General features: G+C 33.5%; 1 protein-coding gene across 9 annotated transcripts in view; it reads left to right on the top strand.

Moving 5' to 3' along the window:
- Positions 1-19,729, top strand: part of LOC123712094 — a 121,590-nt gene extending 101,861 nt beyond the window's left edge. For 8 of the 9 annotated variants that reach the window (XM_045665045.1, XM_045665040.1, XM_045665044.1 and 5 more), the window contains 4 exons: positions 1,829-1,955; positions 2,420-2,604; positions 11,008-11,079; positions 18,723-19,729. In XM_045665045.1, the coding sequence (XP_045521001.1) occupies positions 1,829-1,955; positions 2,420-2,604; positions 11,008-11,079; positions 18,723-18,811 (473 nt within the window). In that variant the 3' untranslated portion in view covers positions 18,812-19,729. Of the gene's footprint in view, positions 1-1,828; positions 1,956-2,419; positions 2,605-3,710; positions 3,949-11,007; positions 11,080-18,722 lie in introns of those variants that run through there. The other variant, XM_045665046.1, reaches the window with a different exon arrangement.
- Positions 19,730-20,383: the final 654 nt, after the last annotated feature.

Below are 20,383 nucleotides of genomic sequence, written 5' to 3'. Positions count from 1 at the left end.
AATAAAAGCAATTTGTATTATTATAAACTTATAATTATTTTACATAATTTTAAATTTATTTTTTTCCGACGTTTTGCGTGTTTTACAGCGTTACGTCCCGCACGTCACGCATCCGGTTATGTTTAATTTCAATATAATATTATTCAGATAGAAGAAAAAATAAATATTAATAATAATCTATTCGAAATGGGTACCTTTGGCTTGACCACGAATCTATGGATTTACGCACAGTTTCCAATGGTAATTCTACCACTGTTTAAAAAGTGTATTACTATTATCACAACATGGTTCAAGACTGTATCTTGGTACACTTAATTGGCTGAAGTTTTCACTACTTTTTCACAAAAATTTAGTTTTGGGACTCCTTAATAAGAGACGCCTCTCCCAACCCTCACTGACGGAGGATGATGACCACGTTGTACCTTTCCGACTACTTCAGCAGCTTCTTCAGAACTGAGAGCGTACACTTTATCATTTTGCTTATTGTAGTGTTCTTCAATCGTGAAAAATTTTTCATCGGAACAGGATGTTTCTGGGCATACCACCTGCGTATCGCGTCAGAAAGCATTTTGATTGGTCCTATCTTTTTAATTGTAAAGATATATATATATATATATATATATATATATATATATATATATATATATATATATATAATACGCAGAGTCATAGCGGGAATCTTCATTTCTCTTAATAGGATTTTTTTCTTCCTAATGGGGTTTCGACGGATTCTGGTTTGAAAGGCTGCTAGCCTTTGCAGTTCTAACAGCACGCGGCCACCCCTATATTTTCGGGTTCTCGACAGACGAAGTGCTATTGTATCGGCTGATAGTACGATATACGAACATACGACTGATGCGAAGCTTTTGAAGTGTCTGGATTATGACCGACGGCTCCATACCCACCTGCTAGGCCATCACTGCAATCCTATCCTTTCACACCCCAATCCAATTGTTGTAATTTGATAATAAACACGAAAAAATATGTGAAATGGCGCAAAATCTAAATTAAGTTTTTAAGATAAATTACGTTTTCTAAATAGAAAATAACAAAAAAATTGATAAAAAGAAAAGATTTTATCTATATGTATTTATGGCCAGACAAGTTACATGACTCCTCCAGAAATCTCAAAAATTATCAAAACGAGTGAAAGTAGGAATATACGTTTTGAGAAGTTTGTGGACATACATGTAGCTAGAAGCTTAAATAGCAGGGCTATACACAGGGCGTCACATGGTTATTCTAGACGATGGCAGTCATGAACGGAGAGTTCCTTGTTAATCAACAAAAAAGTACGGGCATGTCTAGACAAAATTATTCAAATCATTCAAACTTTTTTTAAATGGGCACATTAATTAAGTGTATCAATGCAATCAAATAATGCGCAAAAATAAATTATTTCTTCATAATTAATAAAAGTGCCGATGGTTACAGTAAACCAATTACAACGACATGTGGGATGTCAAAAAGAGTTTCATACAATTGTTAAAAAGAAAAAAATAATACGAGATAAATTATGGTAATAATGTTGGATACACAAACATCACCATGCTTGCTTGAGACCGTTGCACAGTTCATTGGTCTTGAGAATAGAAAAAACATATCTATATTTATACGCAAGGATTATTTATCCAAACTCAATTTTTTTTTATCAAAAATATTTAAAGGCTTATAAGACGTAAACAGGTTTGCCGAGTCAGCTAGCCATAATAATAATATTTTTAAAAAATTACTATAATGTACGGTGGTAAAAAATATTTAAATAGTCACATTCTTTAATTTTTTTAAATTACTGTCGAGTTTTTTTAGCAGCTTCTTTATGTTATAGGAAGTAGTGTTACTTTGGGTGGATATGGGCGTGGGTCAGTGATGGGAACATCGGGAGTATGTACGGGCGCTGATCTTCTCAGGATGGGAGGACCTCCTCGAGGCTGGTACCCGCGACAGAGGCATAGGTAATACTTTCTTATCTATAGTTAAGTGTATACTCCAAGTAGGTTTAGCAGTGAAACAAGTATGTTTCAAATTTCAAATCGTAAAAATGCACTTAATAATTGTTAATTGACTGTTAATTTTCATATTATAACAATTAATTAAAAGGTAAAAAAAAAATTATATTTGAGATATTACTACAAATACAATATATCTAGTAACGTGTGTTGTACTGGTAACATTATTTTCGTTTCGTTCGTTTGTAGGCAGATATTCAATATAATATTTGTTTAGTTCAGTCATTATCCAAATGTCTAGTGAACAAAACTTGATAAGAACTGAGTAATGTTGAGAGGTAGATAAAATACACTATTTAACAGTTTGTTCTCTCCCCCCCCTCTTAGAAATAAAACCAAAATATACAATAACATAACACTAAAAAGTGCCAACTAACCTAAACTAGATCTAAACCTAATCCCGCTTTTAGGCCTGCCTCCATCGAGCATCTAGACAGAATCTCTTCATCCAAAATGGCAGCAGATCACCCAATAGTGTGGGACAACGCTGGTGCTCGCAAACCGTTAACACTACCGCCGAATTTAACCCCGAAATTCTTCCAAAAGTCTCCAAGAGAAGCGCTTCGAAGAGTTACAAGCTTATTAATACGAAAAGGTTAGTTTTAACTAATTACATAATATCATGGAAAGGTTTCAGGTCACGGGAGCTTTGACTATAATCGAATATTTGCCCCACGAAACATGATTTTGTTTAAGTTAACTTAACTTAAACCGGCGATTATACTGTCCATTATTATCCGTTCTATGCCGTTTTAGAACAGGCAATAAATTTATATGTATCATTTAATTTTTTTACGATAATGACCGTATTCCACTTACCGGCTGCTGGTGCTGGAAAAGCAAACATGTATGTCTCAATTTTGCACTTACCTGATTAGCTTTTACCGTCACCGGCGCCGGTGTAACATGCTTCCCACTCCTACCGGGTGGAAAACTCTGATTTAGAATTGTTTTTTCGGTCGAAAGTTGAAGTATTATTTGGGGTCACATTTCAAATGAGGTGTAAATATGATCCTTCTAAGTATCTCTCTTTTAGTATTGTATGAATCCAAAAACGAAAAATTTATGAATATAAACACGAGAGCATAAGATGTCAGGAATACGTATAATGTTTAATAATTTGTATAATAGATATCGTATTACAGTGAACCCACTGATTTGCCATACTTTTATACTTTATACAAATAACATTGAACGGTGTGTCTTTGCTTCGTTTAGTTCCAATTACGCCTATGGAGCGACACTCTTGTTACCAATATAAAGATTTCTAATTTGTAGTTAACGGTCATATTTCTAAATGTATTTGGCGTCAATTATTATTTACACATTCACTCGTTACTTCAGAAGAGTGGTCAAAATTTCAAAGATCTACTTGAGGATTTGAAAGCGCGGCGATTAATGTTTCTTTCTAATTAATCAACAAAAATACGGTTCATGCTTTATGATTTTTGCTACAGATTGCTTATTTAAGAAATTGTAAATTCAACCCGTTTGAAGCCAGAATGATACGCGTGTGAATGATAAATGACGACTGCATTAAGCATATAAAAGATGGAAGATCTTTTTTTCCTACAAAAGTTTCTTCGGAAATAATGTAGTTGTTGGTTAACTAGGATAGGTTAATTATTTACAAATTGACCAATATAATCTAAAAATCCGGCAGGTTAAATTGTTTAATCTTTACTTTGATCGGCTTTTTAGGTGCCGGTTTCCTCACAATATTTTCCTTCTGTGCACATAAAACAAGAGTCCATTGGTTCGCAGCTGGGGTCTAAACTACAACGTCAGGGATGAGAGTCACGTAGTAACATACAATGCTTCATGACATGTTCTTTCAAAACGCTCGTGGAAAAAGCACGTGAACTTTATGTAAACTATATGATAAATTTTTACAAAGGAAAACACACTTTTTTGTTGTACGTGTTTAATCATCATAATTGCATGTGTGTCACGGGATGAGTCAACTCCTGACGATTCAGGCTGTAACACAAAATGTCGAGAAAAGATCATATTGAATAAACTTTTGATTGAACGTCTTTTATAATAAAAGTATTTTAATAAGTTGTACAAGAAAATAATACACTTATCAAATAAAATGATAAGCTCGGTCTGACCCTTTTGTAAATAAGCTACGTGTTAAGCCGTTTATAGCGATCAAAGGTCAACGTTATTTTTAAAATATCAATCGTCATCGTTCCACAGAGTTTGAGTAAAATAAACATCGCCCACGTTAAATTAGCTAGGTAATAAACTTTAAACATTTTCTGGTTTGTTAATTCGTACTTCTATTAACAACTGACGGCTCCGGCTTCGCACCAGTGCTCGGCTAAGCAGTGTATCGAGATGAAACAATTTTTTAAAATAACTGTTAATTTAGCTTCATAAAAACTAGATAAACTAAAATTAATATTGAATGTTTTGTCCTTATAAGTAAGTGTGACAAAACATTCTTAATTATTTTAACTATGGACGTTATACCTGTGGTGTGTATACTGTATACGTATAAAACCTGTGGAAGAAGAAATATCAAAATGAAATTCCTCCAACCTAAAGGAAGAAATTTGTCCAGTTTCACCATTGGCCGGTTTGAAGGCCTCAGTGCTCGTTGTCGTGATCAAGTAATATGTACTTAACACTTGGAAACATCTTCATTCCGATTGTAGATGGCGCTACTAAACCGGTATAATTTATTCATTTTGAGGTTATTATACGTTAATTAACATGGAACATCCCGAACTGAACTTGTTATATTTTCCATTTTTATTCTTTCTAACATGACTGAATGGTTAGTTTTACAAGAACTTCAAAGGAGACCTATAAATCCTACTTGTTGTATTCTGCATATTATAATATCACTTAATCATTAATCATAAAAGGGAAAAGTTATTAAGGATTCATATTTCGATTTAGATTTATAAAATATAGCACTTTGATATATAGTTACATACAGTTAATGGATTGACTGTATATGTTGTAAATATAAATAAGTTAATTTTACGTAAGTAAAATCCGAGGATTTATGTACATATTATATGTAATCCTATGAAGTCTCATACTTATTGGGTTATGAAACAGCTATTTGTATCTGATCTGATGATAAACAGGGCCCGTGGTAGGGTTGCACTTGTACAGAGACATCCAATAACGATACCGATCCCGACCTTTGTATGGAATGTTGATATATGTATTTGTCTCAATATTTCGCCCACAAAAAAATACAGAGTACTGGCGCCGGTATTAACTATTTATTATAAAAAAACACTTTATTATTTTAGAGTTTTTAAGATGCACCGGCGGGGTGAAGTGCCAGCGTATTCGGCAATTTATTCATTAAAAGTAATATTAGTTGGTATTTTACAGTTCTCTCAATATAGATAAAGGCATTAAAGAGATTTTCAGGTACTTTGTTTAACTCAACTCTTATTCAAATTCACTGTGAACATAGTTAGTAGTAACTACTCGTAGTTCACAGATAGTTTACTATCAACCAGCTCTAAATTTATTTTTAAATTAGTTACTTTAAACACCTAGAGATGGCGCTATCAGTTTCAAATATGAATAGAATTCAGCAACACGTCATATTACGCCTATAAAATATTTACGTGTATATCGTTTCCCTGAACTCCATAAACAGGATAAAGATATTTATACATCATTATGAACATTTAATCGTGAATATACTTTTAATATACCGCTTTATTATAAACGATTCAATATCTCCAACATTAAAACATTTTGATTAGTGTCGAATTATATTTATTACACGATTAAAGATTGATACCGAACTCATTTAAACCACGTGTGCTCAGTAGATATTGTTCTCCAAAACCCACACCACCTTCGCAACGAACAATATAACAATGCGACTAACAATCGGTTGGGGGACCTCAAAAGTTTGGCTGCACAATAGCATCTAGCATACAATGGCGATTTTGTTACCTGCGCCATCAGTATGTGCATAATAGTATGGCGTGTAGTGATTCAGTCGCCAACTGCTCGCCCTATGTCGGTTTGTGACTCACCTTTGCGAGGGAGTTTAAAATATTCACTCACATCAGAGCAATAGATGACAACAGGATATTTATTATCATTTACCACGAAGAAAGTTAATAGTACATTGCTTTCAGTACATAAAACTGTTACGTACAAAGCGCTTATGACCAAACCGGTCGCTCCCAAAGATGGCAACCGGCTTGAGGCCGAGACATGGCCAGCGCCCTACATATGACCTAACAGCTATCTCCGAGATAAATCGTTTCTCACCTAGACATACATTCGTCGACCTCGTTGGGGTACTGAGAAAAAATCTAGGATATTTAACATGGAATAACCTCATAAAATACTTGAGAATGTAACAATTATGAATTAATGGATTCAACATTATATAAATCAATAAATAACATGTGTATCAGTTAATGAATACTTTCTAATTTTTATACTAACATTTAGTTTAACATTTACTTCCCTTTGTTGCTATCAGATTATGATAACAACCAGATATAACACGTTATCTCTGAGATAATGTTAGTAATCTTTTATGTCTTCAGTTACCTATTAAAGGCACCAATAATTTCCCGGCACTTTTGCACTTAGTAACTAATAATTATGTGTCGTATTTTATTATAGTTAATTCCCGTTATCAAGGGAAGCTGTGAAACGGATATACTCTATCTTTTCCTCTTTGATAATACTGTCAAATTCAAACTAGCATCATGCTATTAGAATAATAATGAAAGCCAAACAAATTGATACAAATATGAAGGGCTTAATCGATTTGTTGGCCCCATTGTGATTGACTTGGCAAATTACAATTTAATAACTAATTTGTAGTAATTTCTTAGCTATTTATCGATGTCCCGCATTAAATATTCTTGTCCTGGTGCTATCTGCGCATTGTTATCAAGAGCACGCTACGCATGCAAATGGCGACACATCCGCCTCCGACCAAATCTACGACTACATCCGGTCGATGATACATCCACTACCTGCGTTCGCGAAAGCTCCACTAGCCGGTTTATATCAAACACTAACCTCCTAACGTATTTAAGCCAATATATAATGCTCAAATACTCATATTCCCTCTTTTATTCTGTTTAATTTGTCTAAATATTTGTAACGAACCATTGTGAAATAGGTATTTTAAACGAACAATGAAATACTTAATTTAATAACCTAACATGCATAGTTATTTGTGAAATATATCCCATCGACTTTGATTGGATTTCTGAATTTAATTTAAATGTGAAGGAATGAAGTATTATACCATATATTTAAAATTTCATGTTTATTTAAAGTACAATTTACACAATATTATTAATTATGTTTTACAAAGAAACAGCTGTTCATATATATGCATTTATAGTTATAACTAAAAAGCTTTTATGGTCATGTACGCTTTGACGACAACCATCAACACCATATGGCACTGTACAGTCATGTTAAAAATGTAAAATCAAGATTTATCAACTTCAACTGCCAAAACATAAGCACTCAAACCAATTTAACATTAATCTTAGAACATCATATATTTCATAATACTCTCTATTCGACTAAGTAACTGTCGTAAAAATATCCTCGTTATAAATTTCTGTTTGTAAGAGAGAAAAAAAAGAGAAGACGTCCACCAGAAACCTTGGAATATGAAATAAAAGAGAGCGGGGAAAGATTGCAAAATAGCTAATATGAGAGACAAATGTACGTATCTGGAAGTCTTCCGTCGGATGTCGAGTACTAATATTAAATATAATAACATAAACTTAATGTAATCCTTAGAGTGATCAGCTATTTTTTTAAGATCCATGATCCAGACACAAAACATTTATACGTTTAAATTCGTTTTTTTTTCAAATATAAATGTCTATAAAAATTAACAATTTCTTCTACATATTACAAAACTTGTCCCTTTGTATGAGTCAAGTACGGCCTTATAGTAATTGAATACTCACATCGCGGCGCCATGCTTGACTTAAAGCTCATTCTTTTGGAACGTCACTTATTCTTCTCGTCTCATAAAAGCATTGTTAATGTGTTCTTAAGTGGAACATATAACAGGCTATTTCTCTGTCGTCTGCATGTTTAGTGTATATGCAAAACACCAAAAAAATATCGCAAAAACTCTGTAACTATAAACAATTAGTGTGTTCAAATGCTGTCCGTGAATGTAAAACTCGTATTACTTTCATATGATGTATTCAAATGAAAATCTTTCTTTGACCAATGGCCTAGTTAACGACGCACACACACTCGATTCCTGACGAAACAATAATTATTTCTGGCACGCAACTTTTAGTAAACTACTACTAGGTACAGAATTAAGACTAAGACGCAGAAAAGTGTATGGACACATGTAAAATGTATTTTAATTATAAAGTTATTCCTGTTAAATGTAAGCACCTGTGCATACAAACAGTATGCACATTTGCGAAGGCCAAATAGTTGCCTATAACATACGTTTGCAATTTTATCGCTAAAGGCATCTTGAATAGCAATTAATTAGAAAAATATATTCAGTAACGTGTCCGGAATTTCTTAAGTATATAACATATTGAAGTCCCGTTTCAATGAAACATTTTGCCCTGAATCGAACCCAGGATCTTCGAATAATATGTCACGTGAATTAAATATTGAGCACGATGCCAGTATTACTGCTATATGCAAAATATATAATATAATAAATACTTGTGGTAAAGTCCTATAACGGGTAAATTATAAATATCAGTAACAAATTTAGTTTCCCCCACATGTCATGCATGCTTTAATAATAATATCTTATGAACACGTCAATGCTAATTATAATTAACAGTTCCTTGCGGATAAATTGCACCCAACAAGTCAATTGTAAGCCCAGTAAATATTTTAAAGCATTATGTTTGTTATGTCTTGTTGCTTTAACAAAAAAATACTATTTAAAATCAAATTTATATCAAATTTAAAATGGGAAATTGAAGGTAGTTTTTATCCAATTGTAACGAAGTATTAATAAAATAGGAGTAGGTATTTAAAATGCTATGCTATTTTGAGTGAATTTTAGTATACGGTTTGGAAAAATATGTTTTATCATGCTTATTATCCCCTGATAGATTTACATGTATTCCATATTGTAAATTATAAATCAATGTTTATACAATAAATACATTTATGGTTTTTTTTCCTGTTATCGAGCGCCCCCAAAATTAATGACGATAAATAATGAGCGATGACTGAATCACGTATTTTTAGATACTTTACGTACGTTCGCCACATCTGTTACTTGTTAGGGCTTAAACAACTATCTGTAACTAATCGTGCGGTCTCCAATAATTTTGGTTGGTATAATATCTTATCGAAAATAATCGATCTATATTAGATAGAGATTAATCTCCACTAACACACATCGTTTTTAGGTCGATTTCCTTACGATGTCTTCCTTTACATATGTTATTTTATTGATGCATAACTACAGGCTGAACCTACAATGTACGACTAGGCTTACTGTACAATCTAACCATTAGAACAAAAAAATCGACTAAAGTTTGCCTTAATTTTCAGTTGACATCGTTAAAAGTATTGTACACTGTACACATGGCGGATCATGTGAAGTCATACTTAAGTATATGGCGCGAGCGGTTAGATTTGAGGCCTTGCGAGTCAACGCCACTGCCAAGGTCGGCGGCCAACGAACAATCGCAGAAGCCGTTGCAATAAAACAATATTATGTCTTGAACAAAAGACAACATTAATTGAAACATTTATAGTGGTGTTGCATTTAAACTTTTGTGTTAGCTATTTATTTGTGCTTCGAGAGTTCGGCCATTATACAACTGATTGGAGACGCTGCACGTTTTGTACTAAATATTAAATTGTGATACGATAAATAATACTATTTATTTTCCTTACAAATGGACAGCTTACTTTAAAGCCGAATTACTCTATAATGGTAGACAGACAATCTGTGTCACTTGCAATTTCTATGCTTCGGGAATAAGCTATTAGAATGAAGGCTATCGTTTTAATGAAGACTAAGTAGGTATTTTTGTATTCGCTGTATAGGCATCACATGGCTGATAAAATGGTACATTGTTATTCCGTATTGTTAAAAATCAGAGTGTGTTTTGCGAATGGTCTGGGTAATGGGTTGAATGTTCTCGCAACCGGTCGGACGGGCGAGCGGCCGCCACAAAAAGGATCCTACAGGGAACGATGAACGATCTGCGACCTCCCTACTCACTCCTCCATCTATACTGCAATATTTCCGGTTTCAATTGACATTAAACTAGTCTGTGCAAATGCACTGTACTTAATCATTTAACTCAATATTTGGTTAAGCTTTACCAAAGATATTGTCAGCGAAAACCCTGCTATAATTTCGTGTTGGCCATGATATAGATACTAAATTTGAAGTATGTACATTTGGGTCCTAAATATTACTTATGGAAAGTTAAATTTCGAATGATATATATTATGACGTAAAGCGGTTCATATGACATTGTCAACGATAAGCGAATCTCTTTATCGCGCCGTATCGTAAACAATTTTTCCAATTTGTAATTTATATGTTTCGATACATTACAAATCGTTGTATGAACGATAAGATCGAATTATAGAATTAAAAATCCAACCTTTCGGATCATAAGCGCTAATTGAGAGAGATCAGCTATGCTTTCTACATAATATTATAATTGTACCTTGTTGCTTAGTATAGAAAGTGTCGACTTTACTGAAATAAAATGCAGCGTTATAAATTTTATTTTGGTTTCTTAGAATTATTTATTTGAATTTCCTAGAGAGCAATGCCTTTTAAGTCTCATTTAAAATATATTCGTCTCGGTGTAATCTATTAGAACTGAAGCTTTTTCTTTATTGCTGTTTTAAAATTTAATTAAAATCTGGATGTATTTCTTTTTTAAATTGTTTCTGTTAACAGCGCTAAATATTTGCCTATAAAATTTGATTAAAAACTGTTATTAACAAAACGTGTTTAATTCAATATCTCATGCCATTCTATTGTCTCTTGTTTTAGGTAACAATGGGAAAGAAAAGGAAAACACAAAAAACAAGGAAGCAACCTCTCCAGCAGCACGCTCAGCTAATGGTTTGTGATTTTTCACACTGTTATAAAACCTTCTTTGACAATTTGCATTATACAGATGCCTGCCAGATTGCCTAGCAGAGTCTATTAGTTCTCGAGTCACGCGCTTAATACATAAAAATCAATAGACTATAAATTAACCTGTTATCAAATATACGTGAATGAGCATAATTCCCTTTGCGAGGGTTGTAATGCGGGATGAGGGGGGCTAGTCGCACACATGGTGCGTCTCGAGGGTTAGGGAAGCTCCGCGCATGCGCCCCCTGTGCGCTATTCACGACGCACCACGCCACACCCGTCTACCCCTCGCCCCTCTATGCAGGGGTGTCAGACGCGAACCATACAATTCCCCGGAAATTGCTATTTTTCTTTAAGGCTCGATATAATACATTTCTAGGTCTTCCCGGCGCTGATGCGTCCATGCCTTTGATTGGTATAATTTCACTGGTGACAAGTTTCATTGTTGGATGTAAAGTTATTTTTCGTCTACCAAAGGTTTCATAAAAAATATTGCATGTCCATTCATTCCTATATTAATTCTTATGACTAGGATTATAACAGAAATATAAAAAAACAGTGGCACTACAACCTTTTTAGGTCTGGGTCTCAGATTTCTGTATCAATTTGTCAATCTAATTGGCAAGTAGGTGATTAGCCTCTTGGGCCTGACACACGAGGTCGACTTTTTAAATTTTACCTTAGTAAGCCAGATTTCCTCACGTTTTCCTTCACCGTTTAAGCAAATCTTCAATGCGCGCACAGAAAGAAAGTCTATTGGTGCACAACCGGGGATCGAACCTACGACCTCAGGGATGAGTGTCGCACGCCTGAAGCAAATAGGCCAATACTGTGAAAATACTATCCAAAAACGTTACTAAACGCTCAATATCAGTTTTCCCAGCGTTAAGTGATGCGTTCATGCCTTTAATAGGTACAATTTTACGAGACACGGGTTGTCATACAAAACAATGAATGGTTTACATTACTTACATGGAACGATGGTTATGCAAATTATTGTTATTGTAGAACGTAATTGGAGCCTTATGTCTAGTTTCTCAAAGAACTAAAGATAAACGAAGCGAATTACTGAGAAATTCGCTTATTAAAGAACGAAGTCGGAGATTCTTTTAAATAAAATCTTTGGCGTATGCAAATCTAATAAATTACTTTAGTCATATTAGCCGATATTTCATATTAAAACGTGCTTTATCTATTTGCGTATAAAAACAAACAAAATCGGTAATTTAAAGTCAGCTGATATGGTGCAAAACCGTGTGGACGTGACTTATCAGACAACCATATTGATAAATAAACATAACCATATTTCTGAGTATTTTTATGTCTGATTAATGGACTGATTAACTGGAATAAAATTATTAAAACGCATTGATTCCTTTATTACCATCGCCAAAATTGTATAATATATATGTCGCAGCCAACTAGCTTAATAAGCCGTTCATTTAATAGCCTAGTCAGTTAAATAAACACCGCTGTTTAACTAGCGGCCTGAAAGATATTTAGACGTAGCGTTTGTTTAACAAACTGGCTTGCCAATGCTTGGGTCATTCTTGCGATAGAGTAGCATGTGGCAGAAATAATGAAAAAAGATGAAATATCTGACATAAAAAATATTTCTTTAAAAGTAAAATTGCCATTCACAGTCAGTGCCAGTCAGTCACAGCTAAATTCACATACTTGATGTTTTTCATGAAACTTTTTAAAACACCATCACAGTTGTGGTTTGCCGACGCCATATCGACAGTTTGAACAGTCAACAGGCCATTCAAGTAATGAACCGTCATATATCCAAGTCATCTGACTAGCTTATTGATCAACTTCAGACCGCTAGTTTAACTAGCAGTGTGGAGCGGCGCTGTTTAGTTAAAAGGCTAGGCTGTTGATTGAACGGCTAATTAAGCTAGTTGGCTGCGACATATATTATACTTGTGAACATGAAATGTTGGTAATGCTTAGAGAAAGAATATATACATCCAGTTGTGTTATAAATATTTTTGGGATCCGATTTCTGGATCTGTTTCATTGTAATTCTTTATTAAAAAAGTCCATCAGTCTTCTGTGTCTGACACTTCGTCGATTTTGGATTATTATACTTGCTATTAATAAAGAAAAAGAGAAGGCATACATTGTGCATCTCATGGTTGAATGTATGGATGCATCAACTACACGGAAGATATAATTTATACAACCTGTATGGTAAATATCTATCAATCATCATAGATGATTACCTAAAACCCATCACAAAGCTGGTTGTATATAGAAAGTTTTAATTGTTAACCGGTTACTGCACTGTTAAAAATTGATGTTTTATAGCTTAATTACAAACACTGTGCGAAAAGCTAGGGTATAATAAATCTTAGTCAAATTTTATTTATGTATTGAAAAGTGACAGTGACAGTTGTTCCATCGTGCAACTTGCGTTGGAGGCCGTAGGTTCGATCCCCGGCTGTGCACCAATGGAGTTTCTGTCTATGTGCGCATATATCACTCGCTCGTACTGTGAAGGAAAACGACGTGAAGAAACCGGCCATGTCGCAGACCTAAAAAGTCGACGGCATGTGACAACCACAGAAGGTTGATCACCTACTTGACTATTAGAAATTATCTCGAAACAGATACAAATTCTGAGGCCCAACCCTAAAGGATTGTAGCGCCATTGGTAATAAGAAAATTTGAAAATGGCGGTTGGCGGTTACAGTATATCTTAAACATAAAAACTAAAACATATGCAAATTATGCTTTAACCCCTTAAAAGAATTTTTAATTTTAATTATCCTGTTTAAACTGAGAATTCATGGTTTTCCGTTTTGCCGTTTCGTTATTAAATTCAAACATAGTAATCTCTTCAATAACAAATTTAATTTTTTCATTCAAATGTATTGCGAAAATTAAAAAAAAAAACCTAAAGAAGGAAATTCGCGGTATATACAATTTCACCATTATTTTAATGGAAAAACGTGTTTGAGGTTAATAAAAAATTTGCTCGCAGCATATTAGTAAAAAGTAAAACTGTTATATATCATAACGAAACTTCGTCCCTCACGGACTTAAAAATAGGGAGTAACTCACGAATGGCATTATAAAATGACGTCAGAGTATCACATTCCCTTGTGAATCAAAAGGACAGCTGCCTAATTGGGAAGAGGCCGTGCTATTTAGTTAGCGACAAACGCCAGGCGTGCTATTTGATAGCGAACGCGCCTTTTTCATTCCATATATCGAATAATTTAAAGGTAGAATCATTTATTAAAAATAATTTCGAAAAGGCAGTTCAGTGAAATCTTTCTAAATATATATTTTGCGTTGTCATGCATTTAAATTAATTAAGTATTTTATTTAATGTTTTTACTACAAAATAACTCGTAGACATACCTCACAAAAGTCTACCTAGCGAGAGGTCAATAAACTTGCTCTGCGATAACAGTAAAATGTAATAATCACTAAACCAAATACATTAGATAAAGCATTAAAGTCCACTATATGTTATAAGGATCCTTAAATCTTCTTAAAACTATGTTTCGTCTAGCTTTATTGACACCAAAATGAAACATTTTAATTATAAAGCAAAACTGGATTTATTTACATTTAATACATAATTTAAAAAAAAACGTCAAAACCAAATAGAGAAGCTATTCTCGATCTCATCTATGTATTCAAAAGCAATCCGTAGAGTAAGTTTCCTGTTTAAACATACTAAACTTTTATATATTTTTAACATACACAACATATAACATTTTACAATGAAGAATATATCTGTTAACGTAATCCTTATTGTTATTTCATATATCCTAGCGTTTAATGAGAGTGTTCAAAGTGTTCGGAGAAGGTAACATCGACTAATTTTGGTCATAATAAACTTATAGATTTCATAATATCTAATCATATATTGTAACTTTACCTCGGCAACACGGTTTCGTGTTTATTTCTGGCTAGTAAACATTTACTCAGTTCAGATATTTGGAGCCGTTCCAGTGAAATACCTCATGAAATACTTATGAGATAGTAAACATGTGGTATAGTCTTTCAACCAGATCGCCATTCATTAGAATATCATTCAGCGATCAAACAGCGATCACCATTATCTAAAACCACGCCCTATATTTTTATGTCTATAGCATTTTACGTTTAATTTAAATCAAGAATTGTTCGAACCTATTTGTCTTTAATACTAGTTAATAATGTTTATCCAACGATACACATGTCCCTATTGTTTCTAAAAAATACTAATAAAGATCTTTAATCTTATATTTACTTATTTCTTCTAAATGATGTAAGTAGGTATTTTTTGATGTATTTAAGAAATAGGTAGTACATTTAATTCCTTAAGACATTATATATACCCTCTTTAGACAAAAGTTCATTTTTCTTCCACCGCGCATCCATCTTTCAGTGAGGTCCAATCCCTGCCTGCCGCCTATATGATATCATCAACCATAACTTTATATTAAAATTTATAAGACGTGTCAGTAATTCGAAATTTGAACACAACAATCAAATAATTGTGTATTTATATATCTCAGCACAAAAATAGTTTGAGCATTTATTATAATGACAGCCATGTCAAATAAATAACTCTGTAAAATATTGATAGGAATAATGAGTGCGCAATTGCTGAAGCTCTACCTACATTCACAAGTACATTGAACCCGTTCTGCAATTAATAATTTATTTTGCAATAACGGTATTGAAGAAATTATCTTAATTAAGACATAAAACATTTTTTCCATACATAGAGCAGAAAAAAGGCTTCATAGTCAATACTAAGGTGTTAGGACTCGTTACAAAGGGTGATTCACATTTAATAGCTACGTTTATCACGTTAAGTAGTCACAGAGCAATAGGTAAGGTCGCTTCCTTACTTGAAGGTTGGTTCCGCTTTGACGACCTCATTAGGAGACGAAAGTGAGTCAGCTGTCGATAACAAATCGGTCCATACCTACAATTAACATTCTTGTCATTAAGTTTACTTGTATTAAGTAGTCCGATAAGTATACCTTTTAACAAAAGAAAGCTGCTCTTTAGAAATAAAACTTTATAAAATTAGACTCTTGTTAAAGCTATATAATTAAATAGGCAATGTTTCTACGTCAATTAGGAGAAGAAATAATTAAAATTTAAAATAATTATCCTCATCATAATTTTATTTTATTACAGCGTTCATGAATTTCGTTCTAAATATTCAATCAGTCTCGAGTGTTACAATCGAAATGGTTTTGTAAAATTCTCGGTCGGTGTAATTTGGCTTTCTCTTTGGTTAATTAGTGCACTCTTTTCTAAGCTTGCTTTTGAATTGCATGTTGCGTCATGTAATCCATATGAAAATGTATAATTGTCTCATGAACTGTTCAGATACTACATGGATATTGTCCAAAATCGTTTAGGCATAATCTACATAGGTAGACACTATATAGCTAGGACTTCTAAATAATTATTGTATTTAATAAACATAAACTAATTAAAATGATAGAAGTATCTCGGGTTCAATGTCACCAGAATAATATTATTAAGCTTTATCGAAATACCAATGTCATACGTGCATTGACCGCTAGAATTATTATAAACATATAAGATAAATTACAGACTAAACGACCCTGATATGCACACAATTCAGAAAATATATTTACCACTACGTTGTTCTTACATATGTATTAGGCGTAAAAATGGAAAAAATAAGGCTTGCCTATGTACAAAGATTTAGATATATTACGAGTCAGGTTTACTGGATTTAAGCTTATGAGTATAACATTTGAGTTTATGAATAACATAATGCTATCAATTGTTTTACTCATCTATAAACAGGCTGTAATCATAATATTTGACATAACAATGATTTCGTGTTTGTATAAAAATGCGACAGTCTGTCTGGTTTGTTCATGGAGCTCCATTGTGGGGAATTATTTAACGCTGGGCCGGAGCACGGTAGAGTACGAGAGGGATCAGTGCGGGAGAGAGGAGGCTGCGGATCAATACTTGGTGCTCGGCGCGTCGAAAGCGAACGCACCGAACACCGACCCCGGTGCCCTTCACCGAAGAGTCGACGAACCCTACACCCCCCGCGCGTCTCACCCCGTAACTCCGCAACCACCCTTCGTCACTTCCCCAAAGGGATCTTCGTGACCCGATTAAATATCATTGAAATCATTAATACGAGAGATCTACTTTATTCCTTCGAAAACATCTGTAGATTATTCTCAACTGATTTCAAATGAGAATTCGCTGAATAGATTACGATATGCGAATAGACAATATTTTATTTAAAAATAAAAATTTCGCCGCAAATACCGCGTACAATAATGAGTCATAAAAAAGCTGAGGTAGCGATTGTGGAGACTCGAGATAAAACTTGTCTTAACCCGATCAATACCGTCTCGTTAGAATTCCGGGAAGGCAACCGCCGAGTCTGATAGATATCAGTAGTAAATTGTAGATACAATTTTTATTTCTATGAAATTAGTTAATTATATGACCTATACATGTCTTCATAAACGTACTATTGCATTGATAAACACCATTATATTAACGCTTTTTTTTATGTATCTGCTGCTATTGCATTTATTATGGTATTGACAGTTAATGATGCATTGTAAACCTCTACAAATTGAACAGAAATAAATGAGAACTGTGGATCAATAAAGTCAACCATAGCTGTCCAGACAATCTTTGCGGGTAGTCTAGCCAATGAACTTGAATGACGCGTGGGGCCTCCACTGCGCATGCTGGGTATAAATAGAATATGGTCCGCTATCTGTGTCCCTTCATATGAATCGAAGTAAATTTAGAATTACAACTGTGTCCTCTATAATAACTCTGTAGTACCTTTGCATAGTAATAAAAAATTAAGGTTACGAAATGGTTCCTTTGCTATTTGGAACAAGTTTTTCTTTCAGTGATATCTGCATATTAGTGGAAAATAAACTTTATTTTTCGTCAGATAACACACATGTCACACACAACAAAAGTGTCGTTTCCTTTACTTTATTTTACTTTATTTACAAATCCGTGTACTATTTTGATATCTTTTTTGTATCCTAAAATCGAACTAAGTATGTCGTGTATCCAATGCGAGACCAACGGTGTCGATGTTGGTTCAAAATAAAATGAAATAAATTAATATTCCTCTTGACCGGAGTCATATGTCGAAATAAAATGACTCTATTTTTGGCCGCGAAGCATTTGGAACGCACGCTGGAAAACATATTCTGCTCGACTTATATTTAGATGCCCTACTAACGTAGAATTCTTACTTCGTCTTTCATTTGTTATGAATATTCGTTTAGCCACTACAAGCAGACATATAAAGCTAATATTTGTCTAAAAATTGTTAAAATAATTATCGTCCAACTGTTGGTAAAGTAATAATAAGGCTTACGTTAAAAAGATAACATGCTTCATTATTCTGTATGGCAATGTAATGCCAAGATCAACTATAAACAACTATGACGGTTCACGTGATTGATTACAGCTATTTTTAATACTCTCATTGAAATACAGATCAGTTTAAAACGTATATTATGCAATACTTCTGAAATGCACTAAACACATGCTACACTGAAGGAACTTTAATAAGAAATACGAGTAAGTAAATTGCAATCAGAAAACTACATTTAAATGTATATTACTATTCACAGGTGAGGAGCATCCCGGTCAGAAGCAACGTAAAGGTTTCTTTCGGAACCTTTGGAAGAAGTCTCGCCATTATTCCTTAGAGCATCCATGACTCAACAACGAGTCATATCGATGGACACTTTGCTTACCATAAACTCGAACTGCTCTCCGAAGCACGTTACCTACTGTTGTATTTAACCGCGCACAACTACTATTGCAATGATTTATTTATTCGAAATAAGTAATATATTGTTCATAATATTAAGCGTTAATATTTTTAACAAATAGTGTACACGTGTGAATGTGGCTTTGAGATGTGTAGTTGTAAGTCTTAGGTACCGACATGGATGTTTGAATAAATCAATTAATAAACTAACTTCCTTAAAATGCGACGATATTGTCACGTATATAGTAAAATTAAAAAGCCCACTTACTATTTTACGATTACAGTCGTCATCTTAGTCTCAAGTTGCAGTCTTTTAATATTACCAATAAATACCATCACTACCACAGCTACTGATCATTGAATTTATTTAAATGTACAGTATTACTATTTATAAATGATCTTTTAACAATCTTATAAAAATTACAAGCTACGCTTTTGCGTATATTAATTGACACTTACTTACTTTCTACCCATTATATAAGCTTGGCCTACGTTTTTATGAGTTTTTTGCCTTGACGCTTCTTTATCATGTATTAATTATGAACTGTAGAAATGTAGATATACACATAGAAGTTTAAGTACTATTTCTGTTCTCACCACGATACTTGGGAGTTACGCTGAATAACACAATACATATTTATACATGTTTACACAACAGCTATTGGCACAACAACTTTTATAAGTTTAAATGTACTATTTTGTCTTAGAATTTAGGCTTGTAAAGTTACTCTTGTATTGAAGAATTTCTAAGAACCAAAGTCATTTTTGAGGACTACAAGTTTTAACATTTTATACCAATTCTTGTATTCGAGTGTACTTAAATCTCTATTATTATTGTAGATTTTGTCAGAAGAAAATAAATTATGTTCATTAGAAAAAAAATTACGATTTTTATTTATCACCTACCCTACATTGATGCAATATACAAACATGTTGACTGCGATGTGGTTGCAGCGTCTTGTATATATGTCCAAACCGTTTAGAACATACCGTTTATATTGACCAAAATCAAAGGTCCCGATTGAATTCTATTGTATTAGGTAGTTAATAACGTCATCGGCTGATACGGCTATCTGTTTAAGACCAAATATTAGGAGTCCCTTCGTTGTTGTTATAACAATTTTACTGTATATACATGAGAATGAGTAATAAACGGCCAAAAATTTCCATTCCCGGTCTCTGATCTAATGACATAAGATTTATACGGTAAAGATGGTGATAATCACTTTATGATTCGAAATGGGATGCAGAGGTTCGTTCTTATAAGAGAACACATCAAAATCTATTCACAAAGGTAATAATTTGAAAGTGAACAAAGCAAAAGGTTTTAGGGCTGTGGGAAGGGGTTCTCCGTCCGGACTTCCTCTGAATTGAATTATACTAGATATATATACAATGAAATTTTGGCTTTTAACTACTTTTTAAGTTCACTTATTTATGGTATATGATATTGCAATATTTGCCCTGGAGGGTCATGTAAAAAAATATTAAAATTTAAAGTTATAGCAAAGGATTAAA

Source organism: Pieris brassicae, chromosome 7, assembly GCF_905147105.1.
Source record: "Pieris brassicae chromosome 7, ilPieBrab1.1, whole genome shotgun sequence".
Lineage (NCBI taxonomy): Eukaryota > Metazoa > Arthropoda > Insecta > Lepidoptera > Pieridae > Pieris > Pieris brassicae.
The sequence above is the reverse complement of the archived record's forward strand: the minus strand, read 5'-3'. Positions and strand labels throughout refer to the sequence as shown.